Here is a 25,826-nt window from a genome sequence, read left to right as displayed (position 1 = left end):
CCAAAGCTGTCTTGGCACAGTACACTCTGGCTAATGCTCAGTTCAAGCCTCCAGTCATAACAAGTCAGAAGAAGATTAGTGAGAGACTGCTAGCCAGTTGGGAAAAGGCAAGAGATATCTCTCTTGGGAGAGGAAAACTTGCAGTTAAGGACAGTTTGCCAAGCAACTGGACCAGTTATTTGACATAATTACTTGCAAGTGCCCAATTGTTCTCTGTCCTGAGTTTGGATGCGATCGTGACTGTAAATCCGAGGCCCACATCTCCTGTATTTGCAAGCGTGAACTGAAGATTCCTGTGATCGAACTGGCATTTGTCAAAGCACAGAGAGAGAAGACTGGCAGTAAAGGGGCTCTCATGATTTCTAGCCAAGATATTCCGGAGTCCAAGAGACAGGAGGCTGCCACAGAGAGACAGAAGAGGAGAAGAGTTGCCGAGGAAAAGAGACTTGAGAAGGCCCAGGGTGAGGTAAAAAAGGCCGATGATTGGAGTCAAGCTGATTCAGAGTTTAATGACTTCCCCATGGCTGATCCGAGTGCTGACCAGGAGAATGGTGACTTTGTCCCTAACCCAGAAAATAATGATCCCAAACCTTCCAGGCATAAGATTCGAAATAGGAAAGATATCCCGAGCATAGCTCTGGCCAGCATGCGACACCACACTGGTCTCAGAGAAACTGCAGAGATAGCAACAGCTGCCTGGGTTGACGGTGGTTTGATAACACCTGATGATGTTCACCTGGTGATAGATCATAACAAAGTAAGGAGAGCTCAGGAGAAACTTGTCAGTAACCTAGAAGAGGAGTTTGATAAGGGGATAAGAGAAAATGGAATCAATTGTTTGTTCTTTGATGGGAGAAGGGATGACACTAAAGTGTTCATGAAAGTTGGAGATTCTGACAAGTTGTTCCCTGCCATGGTGAAGGAGGAACACTACTCCTGCTGCAGTGAACCAGGAGGGAAGTATTTGTGGCATTTCACTCCAGAGAAAGATGACATCAGGAAACCAGCTGAGATAGTGGCAGATAACATTGTGAACTTGCTCAGAGAGAGGAACGTAGACCAGACCCTGCAGGCCATTGGAGGGGACAGCACCAACACGAACACATGGTGGCAAGGGGGGGTCATACAGTGGATAGAGCGGAAGATTGGGAGGAAGCTGGTCTGGATTGTTTGTGACCTCCACACCAACGAGTTGCCACTCAGACATCTGATCCAGGAGCTGGATGGCAAGACTCTTTCAAACAACAGATGGTCTGGTCCTCTTGGCAAGATGCTGGACTCTGCCACTGAGTTAGAAATAAATCCGAGCTTTGAAAAAATCACAGTTGGCCCTCCACTCGTTGAGCTTGCACATACTGTCATTGACGACCTGAGTACTGACCAGTACTATGGTTACATGATTTGCAGTGCCATCAAAACAGGGGTCATGCCTGATAGACTTGCTTACCTGCAGATAGGTCCAGTCTCACATTCTAGGTGGCTCACAACGGCTCTCAGGTTCTGCAGAATTTGGGTCGCTCATCATAAACTGAAAGGGAACCAGCTTCACAACCCGAGACTTATTGTCCAATTCATCGTGAGTGTCTACTTGCCAAATTGGTTCAACACCAAGGTCAAGTCATCGTTCTCCGAAGGTCCGAGGCATGTTCTCTTCCAGCTTGAGCTCCTGAGGAGTCAGCCAAGGAAGGTTGTTCAGATTGTGGAGCAGACTGTGAGGAGATCTTCCTGGTATGCTCATCCCGAGGCAGTTCTGCAGACAATGCTCTGCAGTAAGGATGAGGAGGAGAGAAGAGTGGCAGTCAAAAAGATCTTGGATATGAGACTTATGAGAAGATCTGGGCATGACGAATCAGTTGGTGATGATTCCTTCAGGGTCAGGAAGACTCCTAAAGTCAATCTAGGTGCCAAGACCCTCATTGATCTCATAGATCTGGATAACATCCAGGCTGGCAGTGAGCCCCCTCTTACCTGCAGCCTCACCAATGTTCAAGTCAGAGCTTTCCTGGACAACCCCATGCATGTCCCTGCCTGGCCCTCGCACACCCAGAGTATAGAGCGTTGTGTACAGCAAGTGAGCGAGGCCAGCAGTCACGTGTACAGCCAGGAGAGGAGGGAAGGCTACATCCGAGCTCAGGTGGTCAGCAGGGAGGTGATGAGTAGAAACAGAAGCAAGAAAGACATGTTCTCTATGGTGTGCAGCAACACCGGGTCGTAATAGTAAAACCGGTTTTTGTATTTGATGATTTTGTTTTCTAAAGGAATATTAAATTTAATAAATGTGTCAAGATCATTCGTTTCACTATTCTGGATCATTTTCATCCTAATAAATTAACCTGATACATTTACTTTACTTTAAATAAGCTATTTAGTGGTGTTGGTAAAAGGGTGGGAATACTGAATTTTCATAAGATTTCAAGTTAAAATTTACCTAGCAAAAAATGAAAACTTTTCAAATCTGAAGATATCACATGATTCTGCACATAGAACTACATCATTAATACCATGGGCCAATTTTTCAAACTCAAAAAATAAATTCGCCTCCGTATGACACACCCTAATGGAGAAGCTTCAGAGATGAGAATAATAACTCAATCACAAACAATCTTTTGCCTAGCAACGACAGACAACATTTATGTTATATTAATTCTTTCACTGGGTAAATGACAATTTCACTGTTACAACATGAACACTGATATTCACAAAATTCACTGAGTTAAACCGACTTAATATGGCGGGCAGAGAATCGTGGGCTATTGAGCGTAATATGAGTCTTCTGATTTTACGATGACTGACGTGTACGACCGTGGTCATTGCAGTGCTCTTTCACCAACGTTGTACAATATCTATACAGCAGAACTACCAAAACCAGCTCCCACCAGTGAGTACATAAGTTTTGCAGACGATATCACACAAATCATCACATACCCCGGCAAATCAACAGCAATAATGGCACAACATACTGCCAACGCAATAGAGAAAATCAACCAGTACGAAAAAAAGTGGAAGATACAAACGAACACCAACAAGTTCAAAATAATACCAATCGCTAAAAGGAAAAAAGACCCCATTATAGTAGACAACAAATTAATTCCATATGCCATGGAAGGCACTGTCCTAGGGCTGAAGATAACAACAAAAGGCTACAAAACATTCATCACCGAAAAACTTGCAAAAACCAGAAACATGGCAATTAAATTAAAACGCTTCAGAAACCTGTCAGCAAAAAATCAAGTTAAAGTTATATAGAGCCTATGTGCAATCCCGACTAGTATATCCACCAATTCCCCTCCATGCAATAAAACAAACAAACATAAAGAAACTGCAGACAATTCAAAACTTAGCCCTAAGGGTTGTATATAACATCAGATATCCTGACATAGTCACCAACCGTCAACTACACCAACGAGCACAAATAGAACCCCTAAACATTTACCTACACGAACACTCAAAAAGAATCTGGACAAAGTTAGAAGAATAGAGCCAGGACCAATCACAGAATGGATGGAAGAGACAGAAGAAGGAAGAAGAGAACACTTGTGGTTCCCTCGCAATAAAAGAAGAGCCCTGGAACCCACATCAACTCCACTCTATTGAGAGAATGTAACGTTACCCCAGTGACAACCTTGGTTGCCCTACCACTTACAACATTAGATCATAAAAAGACGGGATGCTCTTAGCAGAAACACAAGTACCTGCCCTAGACTCCCCACCATTGGTTAGGACACAAGACACGAAAATGTAAGGCATAAAATGGCAACACTTGCTAAACATACGAACACTTGACATAAATATAACACCTAAGACGAAAATTAGCTGAAACACAAACATGAGAAAACAGAAGCTCTTGGATTGAGCCCCAAGACCTAGCACCCTACTACTACTTTCCAATATCCTCGCCTTTCTTCTTGCACTATCCACCAACACCAAGTCCCTCCAAACTCCACCATCATTCTTCAAGTCCAGTTTCCGTATCACCAATCTACGCACCAGTATCAAGATCTCTTCACGCTTTGCTTCACCCATCGATTCGATCGAGTATCATTTCTACACGCCAGGTTGACGCGTGTCACTGATACCTAAGCAGTGATGCCCCACTATGCACAAGGTTGAATAAGATTAAATTGTGTTTGAGTCACATACTTACACCCAGAAGTAAAAATCTGGTCAAAAAAACAGAATAATAAATGAAAATATTACAACAACCATTTCCCATGATGAAGAAAACAACATAAAATAAATGCTGTATAGCAATAAAGATAGGAGAAAGACAACTTATCAACTAACCTGTTATTGAAAGTGTAGAAGGAACAAAGCAACCAGCAGTTGAAGTGGTTGCTACAGACAACATGAGATGTAATTAATTGATGTAGCATTTTAGTCTTCAGATAGGCTATACAGTATTGGGGTTTCTCAGCCAAAGTTATACAGTGCATCTGGAATAATGAACTTTTTAGCGTCCGTTTTCTTTTGACGCTCCCTCTTTTTTTGACTCACATATTAAGAGTTTGCAGAAATTTCTTTCTGTTCTTTACTGATTTCCTTCGAGATGTTTCCCCTTTGTGGACAAAGCCAGTACCAGCGTGTTTCAAAAGTCAAAACATACCATACACATGATGATGAATTGAAAAGTACCATAAATATATCCTTTCTATTTTTATAATTATAATTTTTACAAGGTAGTTACAGTTAGAATTATTTATTCTTTAATTTTAGCTTTTTTTACATTAAAATGTACGAGAAGTTTCCATATATCATCTGTCTGGCATTGGAACATATTTTGAATGGAGTAACCAAGGAAAGTATAAAGGAGGAAGCGCGTCTCCCTTACTTTACTTTGAGGCATCCGATTGGCCTGCTATCTAGTGGCCAGGCGTTCCTAAGAGAGAGAACAAGTTTCTTTATCTCTTAAGGGCACACTATGATAGAAAATTAATATTAAAAAAAAACCGCGATATATATATATATATATATATATATATATATATATATATATATATATATATATATATATATATATATATATATATATATATATATATATATATATATATATATCAAAGTCCGCGTGTTATATGGACTAAAAATAGTATACTGTATATATATATATATATATATATATATATATATATATATATATATATATATATATATATATATATATATATGTGTGTGTGTGTGTGCAAGTAAATCACTGTGGTTGCGCGTGATCCAGGTATATGCTGATAACCACAAGGAAGGAAGAAAACACGAAGTTCCCAAGCGCTTTCGTGTAATTCACATCTTCAGGGGTGAGTACAGACTAAGGAGAAGTACAAAACAAGGTGTATATATACAGAGGAGGGTGAGATCAGGTCCACAACGGTCAGGTATTAGGTAATGACCCTACTAATCTTTAAATAGCACCGCAACGGTCGGTAGTCAGGTCAGAGGGTAAGGTGACCCAACCTTCTCACCTGGTTACAAATCTTCTAATTACAAAATTGTCCAGTTTGTACATGCCATTACTCAAATTCATGTTGAAACCTTCGGTATGGTTAATGAGACTAGATTCTATGATGTTCCTACAATCAATTGAATTACAAGGTAATATTGAGGAGGCATTATCAAAGTCAATGCAATGCCTGTTATCACTCAAATGAACAAACAGAGCATTGGATTCCTGGCCTGTCCTAACACTATATTTATGTTGTTTAAGTCTAGTTACAAGATCTTTACCTGTCTGGCTTAAGTAAAACATATTACATTCCTTGCAAGGAACTTTATAAATGCAACCAATTGTGTTGTTGGGGAAGTTCTTGATTAACATTTGTTTAACAGTGCATGAGTTCTTAAATGCCACATTGACGTTCCAGATTTTTAGTTGTAAAGGAATTTAAGAGAAATTTTTGTAAAATAGTAATATTAAGAGATTCTTATGGTCATGGGTGGGCTTGGGATCAGTTCTATAAAAAGATTTCTTAGTAATGTTGAGGCATTTGTCTATGAAAGATCTAGGGTAATTAAGGTTTGAGCCAATATTATAGGTATATTTATATTCCTCATCAATGAATTCCGGTTTTACAAAGGACCCAGTTGATGATTTACTAGAGTTCTTCATAGATTCCTTGGATAATATTTCATTGCCCGTCTCGAAAGATGACCTCATCGAACTCAACAAACTATGTATTAAGGATTGTAAATTTGAATTCAATGGAGAATATTATGTTCAAAAATTTGGTATGGCAATGGGTAATCCACTCTCACCTGTATTAAGCAACCTATATATGGAATTCTTTGAAAAGAAACTATTAAGTAATATCTTACTACCTTCAGCAGTCTGGTTTAGATATGTTAATGATGTATTATGTCTCTAGCCATGTAATGAGGACCTAAAAGCCTTCCTGCCACAACTTAATAACTTAGCCCCCTCGATCAAATTCACTGTGGAATTAGAGCATGACTGTAAATTGCCATTCCTAGACTGTCTGATACACAGAATAGGTAACACTTTTAAGTTCAGTATTTATAGAAAACCTACTAATGTGTGTTCATACATTCATTATTATTCTGCCCACCATAATAGAGTCAAACAGTCAGTATTTTCAACAATGTTTTTACGTGCTTTGAGAATTTGCAGCCCGGAATTCATTGATGAGGAATATAAATATATCTATAATATTGGCTCAAACCTTAAATATCCTAGATCTTTCATAGACAAATGCCTGAACATTACTAAGAAATCTTTTTATAGAACTGATCCCAAGCCCACCCATGACCATAAGAATCTCTTAATATTACCATTTCACAAAAATTTCTCTCAAATTCCTTTGCAACTAAAAACCTGGAACGTCAATGTGGCATTTAAAAACTCATGCACTGTTAAACAAATGTTAATCAAGAACTTCCCCAACAACACAATTGGTTGCATTTATAAAGTTCCTTGCAAGGAATGTAATATGTTTTACTTAGGCCAGACAGGTAAAGATCTTGTAAGTAGACTTAAACAACATAAATATAGTGTGAGGACAGGCCAGGAATCCAATGCTCTGTTTGTTCATTTGAGGGATAACAAGCATTGCATTGCCTGGGATAATGCCTCCTCAATATTAACTTGTAATTCAATTGATAGCTAGGAACATCATAGAATCTAGTCTCATTAAACATACCGCAGCATTCAACATGAATTTGAGTAATGGCATGTACAAACTGGACAATTTTGTAATTAAGAAGATTTGTAACCAGGTGAGAAGGTTGGGTCACCTTACTCTCTGACCTGACTACCGACCGTTGCGGCGCTATTTAAAGATTAGTAGGGTCATTACCTAATACCTGATCATTGTGGACCTGGTCTCACCCTCCTCTGTATATATACACCTTGTTTTGTACTTCTCCTTAGTCAGTACTCACCCCTGAAGATGTGAATTACACGAAAGCGCTTGGGAACTTCGTGTTTTCTTCCTTCCTTGTGGTTATCAGCATATATATATATATATATATATATATATATATATATATATATATATATATATATATATATATATATATATATATATATATATATATATATATATATTTATTTATTTATTTATATATATATATATATGACTCAAAATTTCCCTTTAGATTTATTTGTTGTACATAAATTATTATTATACACAAAAGCAGAGATCCTGGGGGATGCCTCCCCCTATGATCAAGTTGAAGGATTTCCTATACAATTCATGTACTTCTGCTGAGGTCAACCTGTTGGTGATCACAAACAAAGTTACATGAAAAAAAGTCCAATATTTTTTTTTATGATTATGTTCAAAGGCACATTTCTAAAAGTCTCAAGTCACAGGTATTTTATTCATGTAAGGTTTAATTGACGAGAAACTTTTATTGTGTTCTTTATAAGTATTTTATTCAATGGTCTTACAGACAACAAAACACTTTAATTATATTATTTAATGTGCTACATTTTTTACAGTAATTGAATAGCTATGCTACCTTTATTGTCTAACAATCATATTTACTTGTTACACATTTTTTATCAGTTCAAGGTAGCAAATATAAGAACCATTTACAGAGACAATGAACATCATCATTTTAAAAAGGCATACTGTACATGCAAATTATAAGCATACTCATGACAACCAGAAGCAGTAACAATTAACGCATAACATGAACAAGTGCACAATAAATACTAATACACATTCTTAAATACACAAAATAAAAAAACGGCATTGATGCATAACTTGCTGAGGACAACAATAAGCACTACTGTACATAGTATAAGCAAAACCAAAAAGCAGCCGTGCAAAACAAAATTGCTTGAAACTCGCATACAGTATACAACAGTATGCTGCATGAGATTAGGTCAGTATTGTTGGATGTCCAAATCATAAATTTCTACATTATACGGTGAAACATTTATCATTGCTTGGTGCTGATTTCTCACTGGTGTACTATCGTGGACGAAAGTTCGCTCCCTGTGGAGGAACTGAGTCACAAGAATGAGTCTCCGAACTGACTTACCCTGACTGTGTGCGGGTGTGCTGTTTTGTCTCATTTGGGGTCGATACTGCTTCAGTTTTGGAGGGACCGAACTTTTGTTCACGATAGTACATATGGGGTGGTATGTGTACTGCAGTAAAATTAAACTAGTTAGCATTGTCTAAATTTATGCATAACTTACGGAAGTATTCACTTGTAACACGTATTTGTTAGATTATTGTGAAATTATTGGGTTGATTCATGTTCATAATTTTGATAGCTGAAGTATGCTGGGAATAAATCTAGTCAAGATGTCAATTTTCACTAGGAGTTTTAAGCCCTTTATTGTATATTCTAATACCTGTATCAGCAAATAGTCAAGCACACATCCCTTTAAATTAACCTGCTTAATGTATCAACAAAAAAGTAAGTAAATACATTTACCATTAGCTGCATGTCCATCACCACCATCAACACTACCCACAAGATTTAAAGCATCTGATGGACCATCTATTAAACATTGGTTAAAGATTACTCATCATAGTTCAGCTTCTGTATCTAATAATAATTAGTATTGCTTCTGTTAAGGAACACTGATACCTGAGTAGTGATGCCCCACTATGCACAAGGTTGAATAAGATTAAACTGTGTTTGAGTCCCATACTTACACCCAGAAGCAAAAGTCTGGTCCAAAAAACAGAACAATAAATGAAAATATTACAACAACCATTTCCCATGATGAAGAAAACAACATAAAATAAATGCTGTATAGCAATAAAGATAGGAAAAAGAGAACTTATCAACTAACCTGTTATTGAAAGTGCAGAAGGAACAAGGCAACCAGCAGTTGAAGTGGTTGCTACAGACAACATGAGATGTAATTATTTGATGTAGAGTTTTAGTCTTCAGATAGGCTATACAGTATTGGGGTTTCTCAGCCAAGCCATACAGTACATCTGGAATATGAACTTTCTTTCTTCAATTATTTCAGGAAATTAAGTTGGACATGGGAATGATTTCTGATGCCTTTGTCAATTAGTTGTGCTTGGATATTCGCAAGATATATTAATGGTTACAACATTAGTGTTTGGCTTTTAATCTAAGTTCCAGATGAATGTATGGGTAAAGATGTAGTTTACAGCTAACCCCTGAAGGACCTTATTGATTATGTTCATTTTTGCACAATTGTTTTAATGATGATACTGAATAATGAAAGTGATGAGGGAAATGTGTGCCATTAACTTAACCAAACCTTAGCTAACTTAACGAAAACTAATTTCGATTTACCTAACCAACCTAACCTAATCCAGTTTTATTTCCCATTTCCAAATACAGCATGAAAATAAATTTGTCAGACACAAATAGAAAAATAAGTTAATATTGATGACTGACCCACGGAGGAGTTTTTTTTTAACGATTATTTTCTTACTTTATTTACATCAGTAAGATCTGATATGATAATTTTTTGTGTAAATGCTTCGTTTGGTAGATAATTATTGCTTACTACAGTACTACTTTGCTGTCACTCGGAATCGAGTATGACGATCATCCAGCTATGATACAATGATATGAGTTATTAAGGATGTCACCTAGGTTGGTGAGTTCTGAGGTGACTAAAGAGGCCGATAAGGGACCGGCAGGGTCGATCACAGATGTTGCACATGTGCGGGGCTACATCTAGTGCGGGAGGGGCAGCGGCAGCGTCTTTCCAGCGTAGGCGTTTGTCTACCTCGTTATGTAGTCGGTCTAACGCGACATTATTTACGCCTTCTTGTATGGTATCCTCCAAGCATTACGGTGTAGAATAATTGTCTCCCAGGTGAGGGGGTCGAATTGGCACTTTTTCAAGTTTGTCTTAAGAGTATCCTTACAGTACAGGGGCATAGCCAAACAATTGTGCATTTTATGATGAAAGCATTAACTTTGGCACAGATATAGAGTAATGCATGGTGAATATTTTCAGATATGGAACCAGTAGAAACTCAACCTATGTGGGCGCAATGTTGAATTTCAAGATGGCCGCCGTTCAGGATACGTTAAACTATGTATTTCTGTTTTTACGGTTGCATATCTCATTCCAATGCATCAATATAAATAATCCGGGTTACGAAAATCATTAGTGATAGTTTTCGAAGTTTATTACAATGAAAAAGACAAGTAAAAGCACTACACTGGAAAATTAACATACAAATTTTCCGAACTCCCAAAACTTAAAAAAAAAAATTCTGAACATTTGGCTACTGAGGACGAATCTCTGTAGATATTTGCCCTTAACAGCCACCTTCACATGCACAAAGTCCAGTACATTTAAGTGCAGCTTTTTTGCACCTACACTTGCCACCGCAGTGTTTTCTGCAACCGCAAGAGATGAGCTCGTGGCATGACTTTGACACTTCAGAGAGTGTGGTCCAGAGTGGTTCCAGCTCATCACCCGACTTCATCAAACCCCAGTCACATGGTGATGGCAGACTAACAAACGCTATTGCGGCCTGTCCTCAGATATGTCCAGCCTGATAAGCAGCTCCCTTTATGTGCTGCTCCAGAGCTGCTCGTGTTGGTGGGAGATCCTCCAGTGATCTTGATTTTCTTGAAAACAGTTTCTTTCTCAGCACGTCCACGTCACAGCATGTATTCGTACGGTCATAGAGCAGCACGATGAATCTCTCCAGTGTCGACAGGACACCATCTGGCTTCCACTTGGGGTGGAAGCCAGACTGAGGAAGGCGGTTGTCACTTCCGGAAGTGCATTCCATGTGGCCCAAGCTGCCTTCTTGCTATGACCTGCAAAAGCAGATACCGTGTCGCAGCCCGTTATTGCGTGAAACACTGGAAGAGCTCTCGACTTCTCAGGTCCCAGGGTCTTTGCAATCTGATGTGCTGCTACGTAACGTCGATTCTTTCCTGTGCCAAAAGTAAGCCATAGTTCATCTAGTACCTCACTCCGTTCATTCGCTAGAGCAACTGCAAGGATGACAACATCTGTATCGACGGTACGAATGAGTATTCGCCGATGACCACATTCCAAGGCATCAGCTGCATGAACCATCATCCTAGTGTCGGCCTCTTCGTGGTTGCATGGTGCCAAGTTGGCAGTGTCTTCCGGGATGGAACAGTGAGTACCTGTTTCTTGTCTGTGACAACCAGCTGTTTACTTTCTTTGACAACCAACTGCATATCCTGTTCTGACAGGAAACTGAAAAGTTCCTCTTTGTTGTCACTGTTGCGGAGAAAGTTTTGCCAGTTGCTAGGTAGAGGACCAGAGGCAGTGACGCGTCTTCGAATGCCCTTGCCACGGTTACATCTTACTGTTGCTTTTAGGCTCCCAGATTTCAGGTAGCAATTCCATACCACATCAAGTCGAGATCGATATTCGAGCTGTGATTCAATATAGGGAATGAATACAGCTGTGCTGTATTCTTGAAATGTCCTACTGCCTCCTAGCTTCAACATTTCCACAACGGCAGGTCCATCGAGTATAATTGAGGTGACATGTGGAGCGTCAGTGATCTTGTCAGCAAGCTGTTCAAGGGGTGTGAGTAAGTCGGCCTTCTTGCTGAAGCAGAGTTTCCCATTACTGGAGAGTGCTGGTGGATAGGCCCGGTTTTCATGTTTGAAGAATTCGTCCAAATCACCCTCTCTTGTTTGACAGGCTATGTAGAGCCTGGAGAAGAGTCCACAGTCGTCTTTTGCGAAGGCTAGTTGCTGTTTACTCCTAGTTGGAGACTTGGATTTCATAGAACTGAATAGTGTTAGCTTGTTGAGCTTAATAGTGTCACCAATAGGCTTAGACTTGTCTTCAAGGCGTTCTCTTACATACGAATAGCATTGTTCTCATCCAAGCTTGACAACATTTTGCACACTCTTCACGGCTTCTGGACACAAGATTTCCTTTGTATGAAGAACCATTAGATCAGCACTTTCTTCTTCAAATGGGTTTCCCATTTCTTCCATAGAACTGAATAGTGTTAGCTTGTTGAGCTTAATAGTGTCACCAATAGGCTTAGACTTGTCTTCAAGGCGTTCTCTTACATATGAATGGAATTGTTCTCGTCCAAGCTTGACAACATTTTGCACACTCTTCACGGCTTCTGGACACAAGATTTCCTTTGTATGAAGAACCATTAGGTCAGCACTTTCTTCTTCAAATGGGTTTCCCATTTCTTCCATGACAATGTAAGTGCTTTCACATCCTGAAGAAACTTGTCCTGCGCCGTGTTGGTTTGCTCATGATGGTGTAAGTTAGCCTTGGTTTGCTCAGCTTTCTGCGATGATTCCAATTCAGCAATGACCCGTGCTACTTCTGGACCTGCAACCATCCACCGTCGAAGTGCGCTAGGGTTTCCAGTCAAACCGACTGCACCACCATCACCTTTGATGCAGGCATTGTTCTGCTCATGGACCTGGTCGAGTGCCATTGCAGAAAAACGGCGGGCTGTCTTTATTGCAGTGAAATGTCCAGCTTGAAACTTTGCAGCCACATCAGAATGCTTGTCCGAGAGCTCTGTCATGCTCTTCAGGTGGACTGGAACCCACCGAGAATAATGAGTATGATCCAAGGCGAAGAACCAATGACACAGTTCAGCCAGAGCATCCATGTATAGCGAGAAGTTTGATTCTCGTAGTGATCTAACAAACATAAAGATACTTAGCTCTAGGTTGAGGGTGGTTGCCCAGTCACAATAGCACATTAAGCACATTAATTATATAGCACAATACCACATTAATTATTATGTCACAATAGCACATTAAGTAAAAAATATATTTTGGGCGGCCGCCAGTTGACGTATTATGGGTTCATCGAATGCCTCTGAACCCCCTTTTCTTTCTTCCTATAGCCTATTATTTCCCTATGCTTCGCAGTATTAGACGGTCTCTCAGGACTAAGACAGTAAGGTGGTGAAACCTGAATTTTTTTCCTGGATCCGCCCCTGATTTATAGCGGCCACTCAAATCCAGTATCGAGTGGTTCCATATCTGAAAATGTTCATATACCATTACTCCATCGCTGTGCCAAATTTGGTGCCTTCATCATTAAATGCACAAAAGTTATGAAAATTGTAGCCATGCCGCTCCACTATTATACCTTTTCAGTTGCACGCCAGAGGTACGTTTACTGTTCGTTAGGTGACTACAATGCAGCTCCTACAATTGGTGTCAACAAGAATACTGGCATTTGTTCTCTATCTTCCCAGCGAACTTGGAAGATGGAAAGTAGACTACGTTGGTGAATGTTTTCAAGTGCATTGATGTGCCTCCTGTATGTGACCCTGTCTCGCTGCCATATAGCAGGGTGGGGAGGACCACTGCTCGATATACGTGTAACTTGTAGATAATTAGCTCCCTACAGTTGAAGACACGGTTTCGGAGTCTGCCAATGGCTTGAGATTCACATCTGATCCGATGCTGAATCACTTTATCGATGTCCGCGTTGGTGGACAGGTGGGAGCCGAGATACCGAAAGTGGGTAACATTAGAGAGGGCAGTACCGTTAAGCTGCATGGATGGTGGACGTGTGGCTGAACCAAAGGCAAGGTGAAAGAGTTTGAGTCTTACGTACATTCACCTTAAGGCCGAGGTCGAGGTCGCGTTCATGGTGAGCGACAAGGGTGAGGTCATCTGCATACTGAAGCTCAGTAATGGAAGCTGCTGACACCTTTGTTACTGCGTGGAGTCGTCTTATGTTGAAAAGACCCTTTCATCCAGTACTTGATGTCCACCCCACTGGGTAAAGTGGTGCTGGCACGAGTAAAGAAGGCAGCCAAGAAAATGGAAGAGAGTTGGTGCCAGTTCACATCCTTGATTAACCCCCGTTTGGGTGGGGAAAGAGCTCAGACTGGTGCCATTGTGCAGAACAGTACCGTTCTTGCCATCACGGCATTGCCTCACATTGGCGATGAATTTTGGTGGACAGCCAAAGCGGCTGAGGGTCCACCAGAGGGCTTCCCTGTTGACCAAGTCGAAGGCCTTGGTTAGGTCGATGAAAGCCATGTACAGGTCACGATGCTGTTCTCTGCACTTGTCCTGTATCTGATGGGTAGCAAAGATCATGTCAGTGGTGCAGGTTGATGGTCTAAAGCCACAATGAGATTCTGGGAGGAAGTTTTCCGCCTGAGGAGGAAATCTCTTTAGGAGGACGCAGGCGATAATCTTGCCAGGTACGGACAGCAGCAAGATTCCGCGGTAGTTGCCACAGTTTCACCGATCTCCCTTGTTCTTAAAAATATTGACGATGGAGACGATTCCTCCTTTTCCCATATATTCTCCAGGAGAGAGCATAGACGGCTGGAAAGCAGAGGTTTTTCTGCCTTAAGCACCTTGGCTGAGATTCCATCAGGCCCCGAGGCTTCCTTATTTTGTATCTGTTTGATTGCAGTAGCCACCTCATCCAGGGATGGAGGATAGCTGAGGTGGGTCAGCTCTGGATGCTGAGGGACCTGCTGGGTAGTCAAGACATCCACATTAGAGATCGGTAGTGCTCTTTCTAGCGCTGAAGGAAGGCTTCATCACCTTTAATTATTAAGTTAGTGCCGGATGAGCGGAGGGGGGTTGTGCCACGAGTGATTGACCCATAAAATATTTAAGTGGAATTTAAAAATTCGTGCATCTGCTGATCTGCAAATTTTTGTGTTTCACATACTTTTTTTTAAGCAGGTCGTTCTTTAGATTGTGAAATTCCCGCTAGGTCTCCGCTTTCTTCTTGTGGAATGTATCAGCTTTGGTCCAGGACTAAGGGTTGTTCTTCCAGTCCGTTAAAGCAGCACATTTATCCTGGTGTATTCTTACAATGTGGCCGAGGGTTCTCTGCAGATTTTTATCATGATAGTGTCGAGAATATCCCATTCGGCATTGGAATTTGGGTTGTTTGTTGTCGGGTTGTTTATCACCCCATGTTCGAGCTGCTCTCTGAAAGCATACCGCTGGATCCTTCAGAGGCTTGGTGTTAAAACCTCTTCTGAAGGCTTGCTGCCTGCGCCGTTTTGGGGCGATGTGAAGTAAGAGCTTGGCTCTGATGGGCCGATGATCAGTGTCCCAGTGGTCTGAGCCACGTATGGCATGGGTGATGAGGACATCTCGGCAATCTCTTTTTCTGAGATGCTAGTATTTGGATCGTGGGTGTTGCTACGAACCTTTGAACTTGTCGGCCTGCCGAAACAAGGTATTGGTGATAGTGAGGTTGTGTGCAGCACACTTGCTGAGGACGAGTAAGTCGTTGGAATTACACATGCTTAGTCCATTTCTCTCTATGGTTCCCTGCCAAATGTCAGCATCTCTGCCAACTCTGGCATTGAAGTTACCAAAGAGCACAACCTTATCTTCTCTGGGGATAGAGGTTAGCACTCTGTCGAGGTCGGCGTAAAAGGCCTCCTTGAATCATCCTCTGCATCCAGTGTTGGGGGCGTATGCACTGATGAAAAAAGCATGACGTGAGTGATTCAATGGGACTCGCAGCACCATGTGGCGCTCGTTGATCCCAATAGGCATTTCAGTTAGCCTGTGTAGGATGCGGTGGCAGATGTCAAAGCCAACTCCATAAATGCGGTTTCTCTCCTCAGCAGGCTTACCCTTCCAGAAGAAGGTATATAGCCAGACCCCCATTCTGTGAATTGACCGTCGTGTGGGAGACGGGACTCACTAATGGGTGCTGTATCGATGTTATACCTAGCCACTCTTTTGCCACAAGGGTGCTTCTTCTTTCAGGACACTCATTTGTGCCAGTATCCATAAAGGCCCTGACATTCCATGCAGCGACCATAAGAAGTTGTATAGTTTGTTTTTTGTTAAGATCTGTGATTTTGATTGTGTTTTCGACCTTATTGGGTGCAGTTGCCCAGTCAGGTTTGTTTTTTGGCAGGGTATGTTTAGGGCACCTTTTCTAGCCCCCTCCCCATGTGGGGTGAGCAGAGTGGTTCCTCGAAAGGGCTGCTCAGTCGCACAGACAGGACCGGACTGCACTGCTGCCTAGATCCCAGTGCATAAACGACCATCTTATATGTGCCGCCCACGTGCAGAGGTGTGACTAGCATCTCCCGGCAGTCATATCTGCCTAACCCCATCGCCACTTGTCCGTCGCCATAGGACTTTTGGGTGTATAGGGGTTTTGATGATGATGAGAGGTATGATGAGCTAGATGATGGCTGCACGTAAGTTGATTTATGTGGTGAGACAGGAGTGCAAGCTGCAGCCACACTGGAGAGAGGCAGAGTAGCCTGTATATCAGGCATTGCCTTTGTCTGCCGGTGTAGTAGTTCGGGTCTTGTTGTAAGCATATCTGCCTGATGTGGGGCTCCACCACAGATTTTTCGTTTAGGGTTTACTCCTATAGCCAAGGTTAATCCTCAAGCCAGCGGGGCAATGGTTGGTAGGTGCCAGGACGTGTCCACATGCCAGTGAGCCTATGCACCATCCATCTGGCCCACTGCTACTCCAAGATCTCCTGCTGGTCTAGCCTGGGCCCACGAGGCTCCCAATTACCATGTGTTGCCACAAGGCGGCACAGTAGGATAATTAGGCGCCTAGGAAAACACTACTTTGTCTTCTTGGCGGGAATGCGGCGGTGACGTCTCATCCTCTGATGTAAACAAGCAATCATTTTGACGAATTTCAAAACAGTCCACCGCCCGGGTATGATCTACTCCTATGCTCAGTACGGACGGCTGCTCAAACGTCCACAAAAAACGTAAAATTACACCATATTATAGTAAGTTCTTTCTGTTTAATATACCGGAGGGTCCGGCTAGTTTTTCATCTCAACTAAGGTTAGGTTAGGTTTAATTTAGAAATAACCACTTTTTAACACATTTGCACAAACTACAACAGTGTCCACTATAACACACAGTGAACTTGCGGCATTTTTATAATCGTTTTCTATGAAAAATCGGCCGCGGGTCAGTCGTCAATAATTACCAGAAAATGTTACTGGAAATAAATTGTGCTCAAAATATGTGATGGGTTTATTTACTTTATTCACATGTTTCATAAGTTAAGTAAGATTAGGTAAGGTCACATAAGGTTAGGTAAGGTTACATAAGGTTAGGTAAGGTTAGGTATTGATAGGTTCTGTGCCTTGTCATAATTTTTTTTTTGCTTAATACCATCCAAACAAGTTCTCCTGAAAATTTGGTGCAATTCCATGAAATCCTTCTGGTACTTACTGTCTCCTAAAACATTACCCTATTGTGTACTTTTGAAAATGAGCCTTGGTTCATGAGTTTTACTCACATCTTCTTTGCTCTCTTTTCAAAATATGCTTTATCTTTGTGTCGTGCTTACTAAATATATCTACTTACCTTTGCTTGTCCTTTGATAATTAATGAAACCTCTGTTTGTTTTTTGTTTTTGTTTTTGTACCGCACACAACGGTGAAACCCTTTCCTTTCTCGCCATGTTTGTGTTACTGTCATGTCACTCACCATGCCCAGTGGCCAAGAGTCAAAACAAACAGCTGACACAACTGTTACCGTCATTTAATCAGTGCCATCTAGTGGCCAGGTGTGTGCACTATGGGGATCTACATTAAATAGCTTTATGACGCCCTTCCTGTTATATACTTTCCTTTGGCGAAATGCCACTGGCTTTTTTTTACGAAAAATCCTGCAAATAAATAAATAAATACATATATATATACATATATATATATATATATATATATATATATATATATATATATATATACAGTAGTACCCCGATTTACGCGGTCAATTGAACCCACAGGGTACCGCGGAAAGTGAAAACCGCGTAAAGTGAACAACAGAACATATGGGATTAATTCCAATAGAGACTGGCCCGACCCCCAAACTCCACTTTTTCCGACACAATACCTATGTTGTAGTAAAAATAACATCTAAATTTTATGATGGTATGCTCACACAATTAATATTTAAGAGAAATACAGTCGCCAGGTTAATGTCCATTCAAATAATGGACTCAAATCCCCCTCCCCCCCTCTTCCCAGCTCACTGGCCCCTACCTCTCTGAGAAATGATTGGGTGAAACACTAGATTTTAACGTTTAGTAATAAATAATACCTCAGACTAAAGTTAAGATAATATAATTGACATTTCTGGATTCCTTGCAGGTCAGGGAATATTTTGAATGCAAACTTCATATATTTTGCACAAAAGATAAAATACTTGCTTTGTGTAAACCAAATTATTACATTAGATCTAAAATTTGTATGTCTAATGCAAAATCCATGATGTTTATATTCAAAATGATCATCATATTGTAAGAATTCCAGCAATGTAAATTATATTCTGGTCCAGTAATTTGTATGAATTTTATGAGCTAAAACAAATATCTTCAGTTAATAAAAAAAAAATATTCTTCACGACACTATCTGTCAATCAAAGTACCCCAACTTGCCTCCCCCCTCTTCCAACCGCGCCAGATGGTCGGTCGGTCCCAACCCTCCCCCCCACCCCCCACCTTCCCTCCCTACCAGAGAAATGTTGGGTGAAAGAACTAGATTTTAACTTTTAGTAATAAATAATACCTCAGACTAAAATTAGGATAATATAATTGACATTTCTGGATTCCTTGCAGGTCAGGGAATATTTTGAATGTAAACTTCATATATTTTGCACAAAAGATAAAATACTTGCTTTGTGTAAACCAAATTATTACATTAGATCTAAAATTTGTATGTCTAATGCAAAATCCATGATGTTTATATTCAAAATGATCATCATATTGTAAGAATTCCAACAATGTAAATTATATTCTGGCCGGGTAATTTGTATGAATTTTATGAGCTAAATAAAAAAAAATTATACTTCAAGCATATGAGTAGATGCACAGCAGAAAGTGAAAGTCCGGTTCTGGCAAGGTACAGCGTAAATGAGAAAGCCGAAAGTGAAACCGTGTAAAGTATATATATATGTGCAAGTAAATCACTGTAGGTGCCGTGATCCAGGTATATGCTGATAACCACAAGTAAAAAGAAAACACGAAGTTCCCAAGTGCTTTCGTGTAATTCACATCTTCAGGGGTGAGTACAGTCTAAGGAGAAATACATAACAACACAAATATATATACAGTAGAGGAAGGTGAGATCAAGTCCACAATAGTCAGGTTATTAGGTAGTGACCTTACTAATCTTCAAAAAGCACCGCAGCAGTCGGTAGTCAGGTTAGAGGGTAAGAAGACCCAACCTTCTCACCTGGTTACAAATCTTCTTAATTACGAAATTATCCAGTTTGTACATGCCATTACTCAAATTCATGTTGACGGATTCGGTATGTTTAATGAGACTGGATTCTATAATGTTCCTCCTGTCAATTGATTTACAAGGTAATACTGAGGAGGCATTATCCCAGTCAATGCAATGCTTATTATGCCTCAAATGAACAAACAGAGCATTGGATTGCTGGCCTGTCCTAACACTATATATAAATTGTTTAAGTCTAGTTACAAGATCTTTACCTGTCTGGCCTAAGTAAAACATATTACATTCCTTGCAAGGAACCTTATAAATGCAGCCACCTGTATTGTTGGGGGAGTTCTTGATTAACATTTGTTTAACAGTGCAAGAGTTTTTAAATGCCACATTGACGTTCCAGGTTTGTTAGTTGTATACCTGGATCACGCACACCTACAGTGATTTGCTTGCATAATGGATTCCAGGCGCCACTTCTTCTACTTCTCTACAAGCTGTCCTTTACCTTCTCCTTTCGTTACTGAATACTCCTCTTCGATGATCAAGGCCTACAAATTGAAAATACGCTTGAAATTTCTCCAGACATGCCTTAGTGAAAAAGTTATGCCTAGATCTATCCCCCCACAACGTGTCCTGAAGATGTCTGACCGCCCCTTTGATGATTTCCGAGAAATCATCCTAAAGAAACATTTTGACGGATTCGGTATGTTTAATGAGACTAGATTCTATAATGTTCCCACTGTCAATTGAATTACAAGGTAACATTGCATTGACTGGGATAATGCCTCCTCAATATTACCTTGTAATTCAATTGACATAAGGAACATTATAGAATCTAGTCTCATTAAACATACCGAATCAGTCAACATGAATTTGAGTAATGGTATGTACAAACTGGATAATTTCGTAATTAAGAAGATTTGTAACCAGGTGAGAAGGTTGGGTCAGCTTACCCTCTGACCTGACTACCAACTGCTGCAGTGCTTTTTGAAGATTAGTAGGATCATTACCTAGTACCTGGCCATTGTGGACTTGATCTCACCCTCCTTTGTATATAAATACCTTGTTTTGTACTTCTCCTTAGTCTGCACTCACCCCTGAAGATGTGAATTACACGAAAGCGCTTGGGAACTTCGTGTTTTCTTCTTTCCTTATGGTTATCAGCATATATATATATATATATATATATATATATATATATATATATATATATATATATATATATATATATATATATATATATATATATATATATATATATATATATATATATATATATATATATATATATATATATATATATATATATATATATATATATATATATATATATATATATATATATATATATATATATATATATATATATATATATATATATATATATATATATATATATATATGCTGATAACCACAAGGAAAGAAGAAAACACGAAGTTCCGAAGCGCTTTCGTGTAATTCACATCTTCAGGGGTGAGTACAGAGTAAGGAGAAGTACAAAACAAGGTGTATATATACAGAGGAGGGTGAGATCAGGTCCACAATGGTCAGGTATTAGGTAATGACCCTACTAATCTTTAAAAAGCACTGCAACGGTCGGTAGTCAGGTCAGAGGGTAAGGTGACCCAACCTTCTCACCTGGTTACAAATCTTCTTAATTACAAAATTGTCCAGTTTGTACATGCCATTACTCAAATTCATGTGAATGCTTCGGTATGTTTAATGACTAGATTCTATGATGTTCCTACTGTTGCTGGATCACGCGCAACTACAGTGATTTACTTGCATAAATGGATTCCACGTGCCACTTCTACTACTTCTCTACAAGCTGTCCTGGACTGTCTCCTTTCGTTACTGAATACTCTTCTTCGATGATCAAGGCCCACAAATTGAAAATACGTTTGAAATTTCTCCAGACATGCCTTAGTGAAAAAGTTATGCTGAGATCAATCCTCCCACAACGTGTCCTGAAGATTTCTGACCGCCCCTTTGATGAGTTCCAAGAAATCATCCTCAAGAGACATTTTGAAATAAAGAAAATTGAAGTGGATGAAGCTTTCCGTATTGTAAGACAAAAAAAGCGTGTTTTTAATATGACCATACCGAGTTATTGGAAAAAATTCATGTTGGATTACTGTTTTGATAACCTGAGGCGTGAGCGTTCTGATATTCAAGCTAAGATAGACCACAAATTGGCACTCCTTATTAGAAATAGTGATTGGACTAAGGATGCCAATCACAACTGTGTAGTGAATCTCTCCTCTAAACAACTCGACAATGATACCTTGTGTGCCCTCGGCTATGGTTTAAGTTTGATGGTTCTAACAAGGGAGTCGACAGTGTTGACATAGCCAGAGCATTTTGCAATTTGGAGAAATTCAGTAATTTGACAAGTGAAGAAGTGAACATGTGTAAAGGTGTTGTGTATGCATCTATGTCTAAGCCTTGTATTCCAAACTGCCCAAAAAGATTCACCAAAGCAATCCAAGCCCTTAAGAAAAATAAGGATCTACATGTCACTAAAGCAGATAAAGCCAACACATTAGTGATTTTAAACAAAGATGATTATATTTCTAAAATGAATGACCTTTTATGTGATACTACAACATATTCTAAACTCATAAATAATCCTCTCAACACAGTTAACACCCAGTTCAACAAGAAACTGAAGTCTCTATTGAGAGGCAAAGCTACTCTCATTAAACATCTTACTTCAACGTCCCCTCCACTGCCATACATGTACGGTGTAATCAAGACCCACAAGCCTAATAACCCAGCAAGACCCATCATTAGCTCAGTTGGGTCAATCTCTTATAAATTATCTAAATGGGTAGTTTCTTTACTAAATCCCCTAGTTGGCAACATTTCTAACTCTAATATCAAGAATAATATGGATTTGGTTGATAAACTCAATAACTTACATATTAATTATGATTTTAAACTGGTCAGTTTTGATGTAACGTCACTCTTTACAAAGGTCCCAGTTAATGATTTACTGGAGTTCCTCATAGATTCCCTGGAAATATTTCATTGCCCGTCTCGAAAGACGACTTCATCGAACTCATCAAACTATGTATTGAGGATTGTAAATTTGAAATCAATGGAGAATATTATGCTCAAAAATTTGGTATGGCAATGGGTAATCCACTCTCACCTGTATTAAGCAACCTTTATGTGGAATTCTTTGAAAAGAAACTATTAAGTAATATTTTACCACCTTCAGCAGTCTGGTTTAGATATGTAGATGATGTATTATGTCTCTGGCCAAGTAATGAGGACCTAAAAGCTTTCCTGCCACAATTTAAGAACTTAGCCCCCTCGATCAAATTCACTGTGGAATTAGAGCATGACTGTAAATTGCCATTCCTAGACTGTGTGATACACAGAATAGGTAACACCTTTAAGTTCAGTATTTATAGAAAACTTACTAATGTGTGTTCATACATTCATTATTATTCTGCCCACCATAATAGAGTCAAACAGTCAGTATTTTCAACAATGTTTTTACGTGCTTTGAGAATTTGCAGCCCGGAATTCATTGATGAGGAATATAAATATATCTATAATATTGGCTCAAACCTTAAATACCCTAGATCTTTCATAGACAAATGCCTGAACATTACTAAGAAATCTTTTTATAGAACTGATCCCAAGCCCACCCATGACCATAAGAATCTCTTAGTATTACCATTTCACAAAAATTTCTCTCAAATTCCTGTACAACTAAAAACCTGGAACGTCAATGTGGCATTTAAAAACTCGTGCACTGTTAAACAAATGTTAATCAAGAACTCCTCCAACAACACAATTGGTTGCATTTATAAAGTTCCTTGCAAGGAATGTAATATGTTTTACTTAGGCCAGACAGGTAAAGATCTTGTAAGTAGACTTAAACAACATAAATATGGTGTTAGGACTGGCCAGGAATCCAATGCTCTGTTTGTTCATCTGAGGGATAACAAGCATTGCATTGCCTGGGATAATGCCTCCTCAATATTACCTTGTAATTCAATTGACAGTAGGAACATCATAGAATCTAGTCTCATTAAACATACCGAAGCAGTCAACATGAATTTGAGTAATGGCATGTACAAACTGGACAATTTTGTAATTAAGAAGATTTGTAACCAGGTGACCTGACCTGACCTGACTACCGACCGTTGCGGTGCTTTTTAAAGATTAGTAGGGTCATTACCTAATACCTGATCATTGTGGACCTGGTCTCACCCTCCTCTGTATATATACACCTTGTTTTGTACTTCTCCTTAGTCTGTACTCACCCCTGAAGATGTGAATTACACGAAAGCGCTTGGGAACTTCGTGTTTTCTTCTTTCCTTGTGGTTATCAGCTTATACCTGGATCACGCGCAACTACAGTGATTTACTTGCGGGTTGAGGTGTTGATTGTATGTCGAAGTCCGCGTGCTTTATTGGGCTAATGAAATATATATATATATATACTCTAAAGATAGATTGCGTCGTAAAATGTATGAAAATGTTAAAAATAAGGTAAAAAGAATATCCTTTTCTTTATTTACTCATATTAATATAAGTTAAGTCCGCTGTGTAAACTAGAACCACAGATATCAAGAAAAACCCAAATGGTCTTGGAACTGGGAACACTGACTGCCACTGATAGTTGAGTAGCTACAGTGAGTGATAAAGATCACTGAATGATGAAAGCACCTTCTGGACACAGTCAAATACAAATCCACTCACATTTCCAATAGAACTTTCAACATAACGCCGAAATGTTTCGTCGTTCCCAATTCGTTACAGAGTGAGACTAACGGAAATATTCGATTTTCCTCACCAAAAGGTTAAAAAGCAACTGATGTTTCAGCCGATAAGGGAAATTTTTGCATAAGAGACCAAAATTATACTGAAAGTTGACTAGGTAAGGTTAAGTTTGGTTAGGTCAGGTTATGTTAAGTTAAGTTTTGTATGAATCTTTCCATTTATATGTATTTTTATGACCTGCATGCGGAGCTTAAAAATTTATTTACATTAAATCTCATATACGTACAGTAGGTCATAACGATTTTTTTTGTGGATATCATATACTTTATTCATTCATTTATTATTTATAAGTTTAGAGAATGTTCATTTATTATTTATATGTTTACAAAATATTCTTGTTATTTCCATGTTTAAAGATTATTTTATATATAGTCGGTTATCAAGTTTTTAAATAGGTGAAAAGGTTGATAAATGATGGATTTATTGTTGACATATGCTTGTAGGTTAATTGTGAAGATTTTAATCAAAATGGGGAAAGAAAGGGTGGAGAATAGTAATATGCATTTTCGTTAACAGCGTTGCATCTGAACTCGAAAAGCTCTCTGAGAGGCAAAGGCGCGTAGAGCGGTCAACTGAAGCGATTAAGGCTTACGAGGCGTGGCTGGACAAGGTAGAGGAGCGCCAGCCTCTCCGGCTCTACAAAGATGCAAGAACATCCATTGTGGCGCAGCTGCGACCCCCCTGGTGGCCCGGCGGCTCCAGTAACTCATTACTGGGATGTTGATGATGATTCATGACTAAACTGAAATTCTGGTTGAATAAATCCCCATTTTTGGTAGTTACAAGAAACCATTAGTTATGATAAACATCAGATGTTCTGATTATGATTCTATAATGAACTTACGCACACATAATTCGCGCACATGTATAGGAAGGTGTTGTTGTTTATGGGCATACAGTAGCTGAAGTTTTTGCCGAAGAGGGATAAGTTTTTGTTTTTATTGCTATGTCAATGGAAATTAATTTGTATATGGCAAAATTTCTAATGTTTCATCTAAGTCGTCGTTTACTATCATAATGTAGCAAGTAGGTTAGGTTATGATCTACATGATCCTTTATGGCTTGTCAGAAGTCCCCTCCAAAAAGAAATACATGGCAGTTATCGATAATTGACAATTATTCCTATTTAGCATAAAACACACACACACACACACACACATCGCTTTTTGTGCGAGAGATAGGAGACGTAGGACTAGGGTATGTTTTCCTGGGGCTGGGATAGGGCATATAGCCGAGAGGTTAGACAGAGTTTTGTCAGGGGAGGGTACCAAACCAGTAGTGTGTCTTAGTGTGGGAGGAAACGACATAGGTAAGGTTAGGAGTGAGGAACTTCTTGATAAGTTCAAGGCAGCCATAGATTGTATTAGGACTAAGGGAGGGATCCCTATCATATGCGGTGTCCTGCCTAGAAGGGAGT

The 25,826-nt window shown here is 39.5% G+C and overlaps 1 protein-coding gene across 1 annotated transcript in view; it reads left to right on the top strand.

The window, feature by feature from the left end:
- LOC121865819 (protein maph-9-like) overlaps nt 1-25,562 on the top strand; it is a 72,293-nt gene extending 46,731 nt beyond the window's left edge. Inside the window, exon 4 of the mRNA XM_042365380.1 lies at nt 24,926-25,562. Within this exon, the coding sequence (XP_042221314.1) occupies nt 24,926-25,133 (208 nt within the window). The 3' untranslated portion in view covers nt 25,134-25,562. The remainder of the gene's footprint in view (nt 1-24,925) is intronic.
- Nucleotides 25,563-25,826: the final 264 nt, after the last annotated feature.

The sequence above is a fragment of the Homarus americanus genome, unplaced genomic scaffold (genome assembly GCF_018991925.1).
Source record: "Homarus americanus isolate GMGI-L3 unplaced genomic scaffold, GMGI_Hamer_2.0 scaffold32583, whole genome shotgun sequence".
NCBI lineage: Eukaryota > Metazoa > Arthropoda > Malacostraca > Decapoda > Nephropidae > Homarus > Homarus americanus.
The sequence above is the reverse complement of the archived record's forward strand: the minus strand, read 5'-3'. Positions and strand labels throughout refer to the sequence as shown.